Raw genomic sequence first — 15,776 nt, 5'->3', positions numbered from 1 at the left:
TTAAGATTGAGTAAAATACGTCAGCATATATTAAAATGATGAAAACCGCAGATTAACCCCAAGCAGCACATCACCGTGAGCGAGAAAATCTGTTGACACATCGCAGAAGGCCTAAAGCCCTAAATCACAACCCGCTAAAAACAATCTTTAAAACCGACCAACGAAAGAAAATAACCGGAAATGTGTAGCTTCTCACCTGCACAGTTTTGTTCGATGAAATCGGTGATTGGAATAGTCCAACACGAACTGCTGAGAAAGCCAGCAATTCCCTCCACCATCCACTCTTCCATTTTCCCAAAGCCGAGAGGAAAGCGGCTCAGCTGAGCAGCAGGACGCCCATGTCCCCGGATGCAAACTATTCCAAGTCTGTTTCCATGACAACCAACGAGCCTCATCGCTGACAGTCACTTGATTTTTTTCCCAACGTCAATCGGGAGGCACGTCATCTCATTGTCGAAGCCCCGAGATGGTCTTGTACGGTACCAATCTGAAATCGTCTTTCTGAACATTAACCAGGAAAGCCCATGGTCATAGTGCTGATTATGACATATTGTATAAATACGTTGTTATTCTATTAACCATATTGCCGGCCTTAATATTAAAGGTGGCATTTCTCTGGATATTGCTCTCTTTACGTCAAAAATGATTTTAGATACATATGGATTTAGAAGTGGGAGCAGGCTGTTCGGCCCCTCGTACTGCTGGGCCTTTGAATAAAGTCATGGTTGGATTTGGACATGGTCTTATAACTCAATTTTTCTGTCTGACCACATAAGTCTTGGCTGCCTTGACCGTCAAGATCTATCGAATTCTGTCTTGAATAACTTAAATGATCAAGCTTTCACTGCTTTGTACAGAAGAGAAATCCACATACTAATGACCCTCTGAAAGGAACTAATGTCCTTATTTGTGTCTCAAAAAGGGCACCTGGTTATTATATACGTATTATTATTGGCTTTATTCCTTTCAGTGGACATGTTGGACATGTGAACATGCAACCAGAAGGATAATCCTAATTTCAAATATTGTTAAATATCTTGAGATATTTTAGTACTATATCAATGCAAACATATTTTATATAAGCTCCATTTTCAACCCTGAAATAAATAAAACATTTTTCTTTCATTCGACCGCTTGAAAATTGCTGTGCTAGATTTTTTTTGGATCACTAAATAGATTTTTTTAACTTGGTAAATCTTTGAACTTACTTATGGAGTCGTAGAGTCACAAGGCACAGATACAGACCCTTCAGTACAACTTGTCCATGCCAACCAAGTTTCCCAAAGTCAACAAGTCCCATTTGCCTGCATTTGACACTTATCCTTCTAAACCTTTCCTATTCATGTACTTGCCCAAATGTCTTTTAAATGTTGTAACTGTACCTGCATCTATCATTTCCTCTGGCAGTTCATTCCACATACAAACCACTCTCTTTGTGAAAAAGCTGTCCCTCAGGTCCCTTTTAAATCTTTCTCCCCTCACCTTAAAATTATGCCCAGGGAAAAGAGCTGTGCTATTCACCTTATCTGTGCCCCACATGATTTTATAAACATCTGTAAGTTCTTAAAAATCTTGTAATCACATCCCACTGCCAAAGAGTACTTGGTTCCCTCATTCTGCAAATGATACATGACACTCCCCAAGGTGTCCTTGGACCAGATCCACAGGGGAACCCCGACTCCTAAAGTGGATCATGGCCACCTAAAAAAAATTGCACTGAAAACAACCTGAGGTGTCCTGTGCATTCTGGGTTCTATACAAACAGGATTTAAAAGGACACATTGATCATTTTGATGGCCATCAGTCTTGTGGAACTATGAAGTGTGGGCTGTTTGTCTCGGGAGACAGTCCTGCAAACATTGGAAAAGAAGCATGGGAAGGGTAGGACCTCCGTGTCCAGGGATTTTCTATGTTTGTACCACAACAGAGTGGATCTCCAAATTGGCTGAAATCTGGGCCCATTTTGGTATCCCTGCTTTGTAGAGTCGAAAGTGTGTGAAATAGGGCGGGTCAATTCTTAGGATATTTCTTTTGGATAGCCAGAGTATTCCTTTAGAGAGCTGAGGTATCCCTGCAGGTATGGTCTCAAGACATCGTGGAGTGGGATTGTTTCAGGTACCTTTGGGCGAAGGGGCATCAGATATACTTTGGAACTGTTAACAGTAGAGATTGTATGTCTGGAAGAAACTTCATGAATCCATTAGAACTGTCAAGGAACTGTCAACCTTGATTACTGGATCTGTTCAAAATCTATCCCATTTAGCAATCTGGTAGTGCCATACGGCACAATGGAATGTACATTCAATGTTATTCTTACTACTGTCAATATTAGTAATCCATTTTATGATTCATCTTGGCTCCTCCTGATGTTCCCAGCATCATAGATACCATGCTTCAGCCATTTTACTTCACTCTATATATTAAGAAATAGCCTAAAGCACTGAAAGTGACACAGGCTATGAGTCCTGTCAGAATTATCGCATCAGTACTGAAGACTTGTGCTCCAGAATTAGCCATACCCCTACCCAAGCTGCTCCAGTACAATACAGCTACAGCACTGGGATCTACCTGGAAACATGGAAAATTACCTGGGTACATCCTGTCCAAAAAAAGGGACAAATCCAACCAGGCCAATTATTATCCCACCACCATACAATAGACTGTGAGCAAATTTCAAGGAAATAAATTAAAGACAGTAAAATTTATATATTTTAAAAACTTGCCCAGATACTCACCGATTAGCACCTACCCTTGTGCTGTGACAGTTTTACTTTTACTTTACCTCACTCTCTGATGCTCAAGGTCATTCATTTTGCTGCTCTACCCTGAGAGAACACAAGTTAGTACTGCTTGCCTCCTTGCTCTCCAAGCAATTAATCAGCTGCCTAGTGTCCTCAGAGCCAGTTCTTGTTTATTTTTTATTGCTTCATTCTCACACTGCTCTCTCATTCATTCCTTTCACCCTGCTGTGCTCTTGGGCCTGCCAGTATTCTCTCAGCACATTCAACCAGTCAAAATCATAACTCTTGCGGCAGGTTTTCCACTGGCCAGATTGTCACTATGTCAGCAAGATAGGAGTTGCGTATGGGATCATTATGGAAGCCCCATTGTAGCACACTTTGAAGGAATTGATCGGGAAATTGAATATTCTACACAAGGATTTCTCCAAAATTCTCTGTCTACTCAGTCACATGGGATAGTTCCAATGAAATTAGGTAAAATAGTTACTCAAGAAAAGTTAGACAATTAAATGCATAGTCTAATTCCTGAGTAACTAAAAGCAGACCCCATACTTTTATCACATGCCACCAACTAAACCCCCCCAAACTCTTTACCTCCATTTTGTGATGCAACCCCACCTATTTTCCACCACCTCCCAGACTCACGATAGCTCTTCGTGAACTGAAATCTTGAATCTGCTATCCTGAAGTCAAAATTAAGCTACAGGTTTGATTTGATTTCTTGACTTGTCATAAGCTCAACAAATATACACTTTCTCCATTCATTTTATTCACTAACACCACAGAATTCTATTTGACTGAATTACATGGTTCTGGTAAATGAGGTATTTAGGTCACTGTTCCAAATGACATTTTGAGCTTTGTTTCAAAACAAGCACAAATAACAAAATCCAGTTTCCAAAAATTTATTATCATGTTTAAAATGTGCTCCATGTGCCAGAGGTGCAGATACTTTCAGTATGCTATGCTCAACCATCTTCATCAATGATCTTTCCTCTTTCCAAAGGTCTGAAGTAGGGATGTTTATTGATGACTGAACAGTGTTCAGCGTCATTTGAAATTCTTCAGATACTGAAGCCATCCATGTCCAAATATAACAAGACCTGGACAATATCCAGACTTGGACTAAGAATTGACAAATAACATTCATGCCACACAAATGTCAGGTAATAATTATCTCCAATAAAAGACAATCTCAGAACCACCTTTTGACATTCAGTGGCAGTATCATCATGCAATTCCCCATCATCAACATTCTCGGGGTTACCACTGCGCAGAAACCGAACTGGACTCACCATATAAATACAGTGGTTACAACAGCAAGTCAGAGACTAGGAAATACTGCAAGCAGTAACTCACCTCCTGACCCCCAAAGCCGATAATACAAAAACTCAGAAATACTGATAGAATACTCACCACTAGCTTGGATGAGTGCAGCTTCAACAACACTCAAGAAGCTTGACACAATCCAGGACAAAGCAGCCCACTTTATTGGCACTAAATCAACAAATCTTCCATCACACCACTGCTGATGCTTTGCAGCAGTAGTGTGTACTACCAACAAGATTCACTGCAGAAAGTCAGCACTTTCCAATCCCACAATGACTTCTATCTAGATGGACAAGGGCAGCAATACATAGGAACAACACTATCTGCAAGATCCCCTTCCAAGTCAACTCACCATCCTGACTGAGAAATACATCAGTGTTCCTTTCGATGTCACTAGTTTAAAATCCTGGAAGTCCATCCCTAATGGCATTGTGGGTTGACTGACAACACATGGTCTGCAGCAGTTCAAGATTTGATTTGATTTATTGTTGTCACATGTACCTAAGTACAGTGCAAAGTTTTGGTTTGCGTGCAGTACAGGCAGATCATAATATAAAGATCATAGGGTGATTGAACAGAGCAAGGAATATAAAGTTATGGCTGCAAAGAAGGTGCACAAAAAGCAAGATGAACAGTAAAGTAAAAAGTAATCCAAAACTGTACAAACGAATTAATGTAGAGAGATCATAACAAGTTATCAAGGTGATGGTATCAAAACAGGACACGATGTCTCAGTGGTTAGCACTGCTGCCTCACAGCACCAGGGACCCAGGTTCAATTCCAGCCTCAGCGACTGCCTGTGTGCAGTTTGCACATTCTTCCTGTGTCTGCGTGGATTTCCTCCAGGTGCTCCGGTTTCCTCCCACAATCCAAAGATGTGCAAGTTAGGTGAATTGGCTAAATTGCCCATTAGTCAGAGGGAAATGGTTCTAGTTAGGTTACTCTTTGGAGGGTCAGTGTGGATTTGTGGGAGCGAAGGGCCTGTTTCCATACTGTAGGGAATGTATCCTAAATCTAAAAGAAATTACAGGTACTGTACAGAACAGTATGGTTGGATTACATGCAGCACAACATGAACCCAAGATCATGGTTAAGGCCATCTTCATGGGTATAGAACTTGGCTATCAGTTTCTGTTCGGCGATTCTGCATTGTTGTGTATTTCGAAGGCCACCTTGGAGGATGCTTGCCCAAAGATCGGAGGCTGAATATCCTTAATTGCTGAAGTGTTCCCTGACCGGGTAGGAACATTCCTGGCAATTGTTACACAGTATCCATTCATGTGTTACCGTAGCATCTGCATAGTCTCATCAATATACTATGCCTTGAGGCATCTTTGCCTGCAGCGTATGAGTATACAATATTGGCCTAGTTACATGAGTATTTACCATGTACATGGTGAGTGGTGTTCCCACGTGTGATGGTGGTATCCATGTCGATAATCTGGTATATCATGCAGAGATTGCCATGGAAGGGTTATGTGGTGTTGTGGTCAATATTGTCCTGAAGACTGGGTAGTTTGCTGCAACAATGGTCTGTTTAAGGTTTGGCGGTTGTTTGAAGGCAAGAAGTAGAGGCATAGGGAAGATCTTGGTGAGATGTTAATCATAATTAATGACATGTTTAAGGCTGCAAAGAACAAAGCATAGTTTCTCCACTCCAGGGAAGTACTGGATGACGAAGGGTACACTATCAGTCATATCCTGTTTCTGTCTTCTGAGTAGGTCATTGTGGTTTTTCACTGTGCACGTCGGATCTGCCAATCAGTGAGTTGAACATTGTATCCTGTTCTTATGGGTCTTTAGGTGTCCATTGCATTTCTCCTCGTCTGAGAAGATCTTGTGTATATTCAGGGCTTGTCCATAGAGTATGGCCTCTTTAACATGTTTAGGGTGGAAGCTAGAGAAGTGCAGCATCATGAGGTTATCTGTGGGCTTGTGGTAGAGTGAGGTACTAAGGGTCTGTCCTCGATGGAGATGTGTGCATCCAAGAATGAGGCTGATTCTAAGAGTAAGCCATGGTACGTCTGACGGTGGGATGAAACTTGTTGCTTTCATTGTGCAGTTATTCAGTGATTCCTCACCATGTGTCCAAAGGAAGAAAATGCTTTCAATGCATCTGATGTATAGCATTGATTGGAGGTCCTATGCAGCAAAGAAGTCTTGCTTGAACTTGTGCATGAAAATGTTGGCATATTGAGTTTCAAATTTGGTTCCTATGGTTGTTCCATGTGTCTGGATGAAGAGCTAGTTGTTGAAGGTGGAGATGTTGTGGTCAAGGATGAAGCGGATGAGTTGTAGCATGATGCTCAGAGATTAGCAATTGTTGGTATTGAGTACTGAGGCTGTTGCTGCAATGCTGTCGTCATGGTGGATGCTAGTGTAGAGTGCCGAAACATCCACTGTGATGAGGAATGTTCCTGGTTCAACTGGTCCATGGGTGCTGAGTTTCTGTAAGAAGTCTGTAGTGTCATGACAGAAGCTGGGGGTTCCTTGTACAATGGATTTCAAGATGCCCTCAAAATAGTCAGGTTCTCATTCAGGATCCTATTGCCTGCTATGATGGGACGTCCTGGTGTGCTGATTTTGTGTATATTCGGAAGGTAGTAGAAGTCTCCTATGCAAGAAGTACACAGGATGAGAATGCATAAGATACTCTGAAGGTCTTGATCAAAGGTCTTGATCAGTTTGTTGAGTTGTCGGGTGTGTTCTTTAGTTGGATCAGCAGGTAATTGTCTGTAGTGTTCTTGGTTGTTCAGTTATTGGTACAATTCTTTGCAGTTATCCATTCTATTCTGTATGACGATGGCTGCTCCTTTGTCTGTTGGTTTGATGACGATGTTGTGATTGGTCTTGAGAGCATAGATGGCATTGCATTGTGCTTGGGTGACATTCTGCACTATCTTGTGAATCCGGTATTATCTCCTAATGACTTGAGCATACATGATGAGCCAAGGGCAGAGGCCATCTGGAGGGGTCCAATTCAACTCTTTCTCCTTTGGTCGCTGTATTATGGATCTCTCTGTCGACTATTCTGGTTCATTGATTGTCTCATTGAGCTTGCTGCTGACATCATGGGGTTTGTGGAAGAATTCCTGCAGCCTCATTCATCTAATGAATTCCTCTGTTTCTGCTGCAAGACCAATAGGATCAATTTTGGTAGTGGGGCAGAAATTAAGCCCTTGGCTGAGAGCTTTGATTTAATCTGGTTGAAGGGTGTGTTCAGACAAGTTGACAATGGATTTCCCAGTGGTGGTACTGGTTTCAACCGTGGTACCAGGGGAGGCTTGATTACTTCTTGTGGTGATGTCAAGATTTTCCAATTTCCTCTTCCTGTTGTGCATGCAGCTGGCATAGTTCCATTGTCTCGTCTGCTTGGCAGTGTCTTATTGCTAGTTCAGTGTACCCTGAGCACAAGCTGAGAATATGGACACTACCTCGATTTCAAGGTTCAAGTGTCTACTGTAGAGCTGGTGAACAATATGGTTACGGAGTGTGCGAGAGGTTTGGCAGTAGTGTCTCTCAGCGCAGTCTTTGCTGTCGGTCAACTTCAGTGGGTTCGTAATCTGTAGTCCTTTTTGGATCTTCTCTGCTCTCATGCATCTCTGCAGAAACTTGATGTCTGTGTTGATATGCGCAATCATTTTGGCGATGCTTTCCACTTTGAGCTGACAGTTTGTGGTGTTGAGATAGCCGTGATGTGAAGGTGCTGGTGTTTGACTGGGGCAGACAAGGTCAGAAGTGACAACACACCAGGTTATAGTGCAACAGGTTTATTTGAAATCACAAGTTTTCATATGTAAGTCTATAACCTGGTATTGTGTGACTTCCAGGGATGAGTGCAGAGCCAGAAAGATGGCATCTACCATGGAGCTGTTGCACTGGTAGGCAAATTGCAAGGGATCAAGGCAGGCTGGGAAGCTAGAGTTGTATTGAGCCATGATTAACCTCTCAAAGCACTTAATAATTATGGAGGTCAGAACCACCAGGCGTAGTCATTGAGACATGTTGTATGTGTTCTTTTTGGTACCGGGATGATAGTAATCCTTTTGAAGCGGGTGGGGTCTTCAGATTCTAACAAGGAGAGGTGAAAGATGTCAGAGAATACTTCCTCCAGCTGGTCCACTCAGGATCTGAGGGCACGGCCGGGTCACCATCTGGGCCAGTCACTTTCAGTGGGTTCACTCTCAAGAATGCCAATCTGATGTCTGCGGCGGTGACTAAGGGAATAGGTGCATCCAAAACTGTTGGGGCTGGTGATACCAATTCACTAGCCTTCTGTTCAAACTAAGTGTAAAATACATTCAGTGCATCAGGGAGGGTCGTATTTTTGTCTGCTATTCTGTTCTGCTTCCTTTTATAGCTCATTATGTCATATATTGCCGTAGATGGCAGTGTCCATGTCGTTAGTTTGGGTCTCTAACTTTGTCCAGTTTTGCCTCTTGAAAGTCATATCTGAATTTCCTGTAAAGTTCCGGGTCATCAGACTTGAATGGCACAGGCCTGGTCTTCAGTCGGCAATGGATTTCCTGGTTCATCCATGGACGTTCACCACCACCTTCTCAAAGGCAACTAGGGATGAGCAATAAAAGCTGGCCAGCTAGCAACGCCTATGTTCTACCTTAAAGAATGAAAGAGAGAAGATCTGGAGATAGAAAACAACAACACTCAATAGAGAGGGAAAAAGAAAGACTCAGAGTATGACAGCAGCCTGCCTAAAAGAGCAATAAAGAGAAGGATCTCAAGACAAAAAAGACTAACTCCCATTAGGTAAGAAAGCAATCGTTGAAATTAGAAGAAAATAAGCACAGGAAGGTCTAGATGAAACATTATTGAAGATTTAAGCAGTAAATAATGAATTAATTAGATGCTATGAAGATTGCAGAGTAGGTGATGCATAGCAGTTGCAGAATGGAGGAACTCACAGATGCCTAAATGATCCAAGGTAAATAAATCTGTAGTAAATGTCTATGCTGGTGAAAATTACTCTCATAATTATTGTTGTGGAGGTCAACCTGCAGTCAGTGCAACACAACAGGAGGGAGAATGTCATTTTAGTATTTTGTTTCATATCATTTAGTTCATGGTTAGAGATAGGAGGATGTGACTGTCAATGAGGCAGATAACAAGATCAAGACAATAGAAGTGGAGCAGTCTCAGACCTCACAGTTGCCCAAAAGGTTTGTGATTATTGAAGCCTGAATGGACAAGTGTGGGAGCTACCAGACAGTGGATTAAACTGAGCATGGAATGTGGTAGAGGAAACCATTCAAGCAGGAGGAGCTACTCAAAATGTAGTAGTAGTAGTGGAGAGTATAATCAAGGGGATAGACGTGGTCCTCTGCAGCTGAGAGCAAGTGTCTAAAAGGCTATTTTGGCTTGCTGGTGCCAGGTTTGGAACATTTTCTCTGAGTTGGAGAGGAACTTGTGGATGGGGCAGGATCCTGTTGCTGTAGTCAATGTAGGTACTGAAGACATAGGCTGGACTAATGAAGTGGTTCTGCTGATAGGCTATGAGGAATTAGGGACTAAATTAAAAAGCAGAACCTCAAAGGTAACATCTCTGGATTATTAGCTGAGCCACAAACATATTGGAATAAATTGATAATTCATATTATAGAGTTAGATTTGTGGCTCAAAGATTGATAAGAAAGAAATAGGTTACAAGTCAGGGGTACTGTCAGCACTAGGGGAACTGGGAACTATACTGTTGGGAAAGTCTTCGCCTAAACCGTGCTCACGGTTTTGCTGGGATGAGTAACTAGGAGAGCAGAAAGGGCTTTAGACCAAATTGTGGGCTCAGGAATCAAATAAAAGAAGATGTGATAAATTGGAGTCTTAGAGCATAGAGTCATAAAGATATACAACATAGAAACAAAACCCTTTGGTCCAACTCATCCAGGCCAACCAGATATCCAAAATTAATCTAGCCTCATTTACCAGCACTTGGCCCATATCACTCTGAACACCTATTCATGTACCCATCTAGATGCCTTTTCAATGTTGTAATTGTACCAACCTCCACCACTTCCTCTGGCAGCTCATTCCATACACGCACCATCCTCTGCATGAAAAGGTTGCCCCTTAGGTCCCTTTTAAGTCTTTTCCCTCTCACCCTAAACCTATGCCCTCTAGTTCTGGACCACCTACGTCAGAGAAAAGATCTTGTCTATTTACCCTACGATGCACCTCATGATCTTATAAACCTCTGTAAAGACACCCCTCAGCCTCCAGCACTCCATGGGAACAGTACCAGCCTCTCCCTACAGCTCAATTAAAGGCAAAGTACATGGCAAGAGCACAAAGTGGCAATAATGGAATTGATAATTTGTGGCAGAAATGCACTGAGCATTCAAATCTAAGCAGAGAGGGCTGCAGATTTCAAACATGATAAAAAGGCAGAAATAAAGGCACTCTATCAGAATATATGCACTAATGTATAAAAAGGTCGATACAGTGACAGTACTGCCACCACTGCTGTCAGGCACAGCGAACCCGTCCAGTAGAAAGGGTTTTCCTTCTCACCAAGTGTTAATTTAATGGTGCCTCACACCAGGAGCCAGGTTGGGTGGAATGTTTTCCTTGAGATGATACTCAATATTATGTATAGTAATAAAGACCTCCCCTGGAGTGAGTGTGAAACTTGACAAGAGAGAAGCATTGTGCCTAATTGTCACAGGAGCAGGGGTATCAACCATTATTCATTTTCTTTTCTGTGAGCATCTGACTGAGGAGTGCAAGCTGATTGATATCTCTTCTGTCATCTAGGTCTTGCTTCACAGAGGCTAGACATCCTCTATCCTGTATACTTCAAGCTTGCCTTATTGGTACCCCATGGGTACCCCATGGCTTTACATAGCCTGTAATTTCTGGTAGGCTCTGATCCAATTGCTATCCAATGGAAGGAGGAAGTTTGAGAATACTTATATTGGGATTGAATGTATTGAGACATATCCAGGCATCCTTGGAAAATGTGTATGGTGTCTACTATGCACAGAACATTAAGACTTGGCTGACGGGCACCCAGAGTCTTTGATGTTGCTTTGCACGTTCATGATCAAGATGGAGACGGAGTAGGATGCTCCAGCTGGGAGCTTATCTGCTCCGCCCGTTCTATTCTTCTTTTTAGTGCTTTGCTTTTCTTCCTTCTTCTCTCGTGGCCTCTGACAACTCCCGAGATCCAGCAACGATTCCCAGCCTCTGGCAAGGATTTACTAGTTTCCAGTGAAGTGACATTCCTGGCCTCAGGCAAGCAATGATTCCTGGCCTCTGGCAACCATTCCTGGCCCCCTGGCAATGACACTCATCCACCAGCAACAACTTCCGGCCTGTCACAGCAGCCTTCTGGCCTGGCACAGAGGCCTCTTGGTGTGGCATAATGTACTTCCGGCCTGATGCAGCAGCCTCCCGCAGCAGCCTCTTAGTGAGGTGTGGCAAGGCAACTTCCAGCCTGGCACAATGGCCTTCCATGTGATGACATCCGAGCTTGGCACAGCAGCCTCCCAGGGTGGCGTGGCGACTTCCTGGCCTGGTGCAGCAGCTTCCCGTGTGACAATCTCCCAGCTTGGCACAGCAGCCTCCTGTGTGGTGACGCCCTGGCCTGGCGCAGTGACCTCCTGGCGTGGCATGGCGACTTCCTGGCCTGATGCAGTAGCCACCCATGTGGTGATCTCCTGCCCTGGTGCAGTGGCATCCCAGTGTGGTGTGGCATGATGGCTTCCTGGCCTGGTTCAGCAGACCCCTTCTATAGGGGCTTCCCGGTGTGGTGTGGCAACTTTCCAGCCTCCTGCAATGACCTCCCGGTGTGGCATGTTGCCAGTGCGAAATGGAGCCAGGACCCGGTGCAGACTGTTGTGCTGGCATGGTCTGTTGTACTGAACTTTTATTTCTGTAATGCTGGACATTTTATTTCTCTATTGTCTAAGATCTTGTAACTAAAAAAGCTGCGCCTATCTAGGTCCTTTTGTAATTGGCAACATTTAAACTTTTCACTATACTCATTGAGTACATGTGACAATAAAAGCTATTCTCTTATGCTCTATCAACCTGTATGTGACCCAAGAATTGTCCAAGTATCGCAAAACTGGGCTGTTCTTTCAGCTGCCTATATCATAACTGCTCTTGAACATTCATTCCAGCCATCTTCAATTGGTTAGCATCAGGCCTTGCTGGGCCATTAGATGTCACATGTTGCAGAACTCCCACTTGGTGTAACTCCAGGACCACCCTTGTTATTGTTGAAGAAAAGTGTAGGATACCCATACAAATCATCAATTTCAGTGACAAAGATGTTTACCTCCAACCAAGACGACCCATATGTGTCCTTAAATCTGCCACAGTTCATGGACTAATTGGAGGAGACATCTCCAACCATGTTTCAGAGATGAACATTGGGAACTCAGAAGGGCTCCAAAGGAGGCAATTTGTTTCTACTCATGCCAAGTATGGGAAATGACACTTGGTAATGTGGCCTAATAAGTCACAAGACTGTGACAAAAGACAACCATCCAGTAAAGATTCTTTATTGCCAGATCCCAACCCACCACTGGGAGGAAGTCTCGGCCTACCTGCAGAACTCTTTGGAATAAAGTATCACCCAAAAGTCAGCATTTCCACACGCCTCCACTCCAGTATTTGTAAGGAAAATTGAGCATTTGCGTCAACTACTGGACATTCAATGCAAAGAATCATGAGGATGCTTACTCTCTACCAAGGATTGTGGAACTATTGCGAGCTGTCAAAGATGCAAAATATATCTGCAGCCTCAATTTGGCTAATGGCTATAATCAGTTACCCATAACTGAACTTTGTAATCCCCTTGCCACATTATTGCATGTGATGCATAAAGCTTTTAAGAACTTTAATTTCCAGTCTCTTAATTGTATATCCGGACAACATACTCATCTTTAGCTCGACATATGAAGAGATCCTGCAATGTCTACACACCGTTTTAGCCCACTTGTCACTGTTTAAGTTGATAGTTAAACCAAAAAAGTGTCAATTTCCCAGAGAAAAACATGGAACCTGGGACACTTCATTACCAAGGAACACATTACACCTGATGATGAGAAAATCCGAGCAGTAGAGAAATAGGTACAATCCAAGACTGAGAGAGAATGTGTGAGTTCCTTTATCTAGATAATTACTGTAAGTAAGTTTGTGCAATTTTATGCAGTTGTCTGCCCCAATGCATGTTTTGCTGAGAAAATTAGATAATGTTGCAGAAGTCTTTGGGAAAGGCTGAATGAGGCATGAGACTTCACAGGGCATGAATGGGACTTGGACCCCAGTATGCGATGACTCCCTCTGCGCCCTGAAGCAGGAGATGTCTCACCACCTGTCCTTGGCTACACAGGTTTTCAACTCTCCCTTCCATACAAAAATTTGATGCCAGTTTCCTTGGCCTAGGAACACGGCTGACACAGGTTTGAGGGCAGAAAAACATTAGTCAGTCTCAAAGTCAATGAGAGGAATGTAGAAAATTAATCCTGTATGAAACTTGAACTATTAGCTTGGAGATAAGCTGTTCCCCGTAAGTTCAAAGACCTTCTGATTTGTGCAGAGTTTAAAGTATTTACTAATTACAAATTACTCAACTCCTTTCAAATGTCTGCCAGTTGGGAGTAACAGAGTCCAAATTAGTCGCTGAAATCATGCAGTTTTGATTCCAGATCCAGTACAGGTCAGGAACAAGCAATGCAATTGATGCCCTTGCTTGGAAGATTGAACAAAGGAGGGGAACCACTCCTGCCCTGCTAGAGCAGCTCTAGCTGATGCCATACCCATGGACTAAGCTACATGCAGTATTCCAAACCAATTCCTAATGATATTCAGACTAATGTTCAACAGTGTCATAAGTACACTCATGAGTTAGATCCAAACTATGTGCAAAAAGGTACAGCCCAGTATGGTTCCAACTTTGCCATCTACCTCAAACGAAAACCTCAGATAGCTTCAATTGAATGATGTAGACATCAGTAGAGTGTTCCATTACTGGAAGACCCAATATGCACCATTCAAGCGCCTGCTGCTAAGGGAGTCCAAAGGGACACAGCAACTGTTGTGGTGCTGTAAGAAGATGAGGGAGGAGGGAAGAGATTTCTAGCAGCTGTTTCATGACGAGGAGAGAGAAATGAAATAACTCATCCTTCCTGACAGCCTCTAGTGTCAAGTGCTTGGTTCATAGTCAAGCAGGTCACAAAAAGAATGCTGTTACTTGCTCAGGATTGTTGCTGATATTGATAACTACAATTGAAATTGTGAAAGATGTATTTTGGCAAAAACAGGAGATGACCTCACCTCAGCATGGGATTCCTAATTATCAAGAGATCTCGTGAGGTCTTGCAAAAGATTTCATAGACTTTGACCTGAGAAGTAATGAGATTGAGCGTGTTCTCCTACTCATGGTCTTCTTCACCAATTTCAGATAGGCCATTCTGACCTGTGTGTTTCAACATTCCATGTTGGATTCACAGTGGTCAGGGATGCAATTTTGAGAGGAAGATCCTACAGGAGGTTTGTAAGGTCTATGTCATTGCCAAGGGCCACATGACACCCTATCATCCATGGCATAATGAACAGTGTAAACAATTCAACTGTACTTTGCATGACCATCTGCATACCTTGCCTCCCGAGATGAAAGTGGCCTGAGTACCCTCCAGAGCTGGTTTATTCTTATAATAACACCCCATACTTGGCCACAGATTATTCTCCATATTATCTCTTCTTTGAATGAGACCCAGTCCTTTCAGTTGACCATTTCTTTGGGTTTACCAGACCTTCTGACAAGGTTGAAATGTAGGGAGCTGGAAAAGCACAGCAGGTCAGGCAGCATCTGAGGAGAAGGAGAATTGACGTTTTGGGTTTAAGTTCTTCATCAGTAATGTAATTCACTATAAGATGGAATAGCACGCTATTAGTGAGCACCCATCTCTCTTTTTTAATCATTACCATTAATTTCTGAATCATTGAGATGCCAATGTCATATTCACAAGCATCAATGGCATGGTGCAAGTCACCTTTACCAGCATTTGAAACCTAAGCATAATCAATCTGCATGAATTGCAGTGGGTAAAGAAATGATTGAAAGTGAAATGTATTCAGAGTTGGCACGTCTATGCTTCATGTCAATGCCCCTTCAATTTCAGAGTGGCATGGTGGCTCAGTCGTTAGCACTGCTGCCTCAAAGCACCAGGGACCCGGGTTCAATTCAAGCCTCGGGAAACTGTTTGAAGTTTGCAGATTCTTCCAGTTTCTGTGTGGGTTTCCTTTGGGTGCTCTGGTTTCCTCCCACAGTCCAAAGGTGTGCAGGTTAGGTGGATTGACCGTGCCAAATTAGCCATATGTGCAGGGAAGTGAAGGTTAGGTGGATTAGCCATGAGAAATGCAGGGTTACAGGGATAGGGTAGGAGAGTAAGTCTAGGTGGGATGCTGTTCGGAGAGTTGGTGTGGATGTTTTGGGCTGCATTGTCTGTTTCCAAACTGTAGGGATTCTATGATTCATATTCCTAGTGTTCAGCAGAAGTAGATTCTATACTTTAACAGATCAAACTGGATGTTGTTCCAGCCAATTTACAGCTGTGTTTTGCATCTGGAGAACAGCAAATGATTACAGAGAATGCAGCTCACAGTGCACACTGTCAGTACCAAAGTCTGCCTAATCTCCACGTATCCTCAGAGCCTCCATATTCCTTTTGTCTTGCACAATCC

The 15,776-nt window shown here is 43.0% G+C and overlaps 1 protein-coding gene across 5 annotated transcripts in view; it reads right to left on the bottom strand.

Moving 5' to 3' along the window:
* The window catches only part of cfap36 (cilia and flagella associated protein 36), a 115,578-nt gene extending 115,168 nt beyond the window's left edge, over positions 1–410 (bottom strand). For all 5 annotated transcript variants that reach the window (XR_011961870.1, XR_011961869.1, XM_072580959.1 and 2 more), the window contains exon 1: positions 197–410. Coding sequence is in view for 3 of the 5 variants with exons in the window: in XM_072580959.1 (XP_072437060.1) it covers positions 197–395 (199 nt within the window). In the remaining 2 variants the exon portion in view is untranslated. The remainder of the gene's footprint in view (positions 1–196) is intronic.
* Positions 411–15,776: the final 15,366 nt, after the last annotated feature.

The sequence above is a fragment of the Chiloscyllium punctatum genome, chromosome 11, assembly GCF_047496795.1.
Source record: "Chiloscyllium punctatum isolate Juve2018m chromosome 11, sChiPun1.3, whole genome shotgun sequence".
In the NCBI taxonomy this organism is placed as follows: domain Eukaryota; kingdom Metazoa; phylum Chordata; class Chondrichthyes; order Orectolobiformes; family Hemiscylliidae; genus Chiloscyllium; species Chiloscyllium punctatum.
Note: the sequence above shows the minus strand (reverse complement) of the source record. Positions and strands in the feature narration are given on the sequence as shown.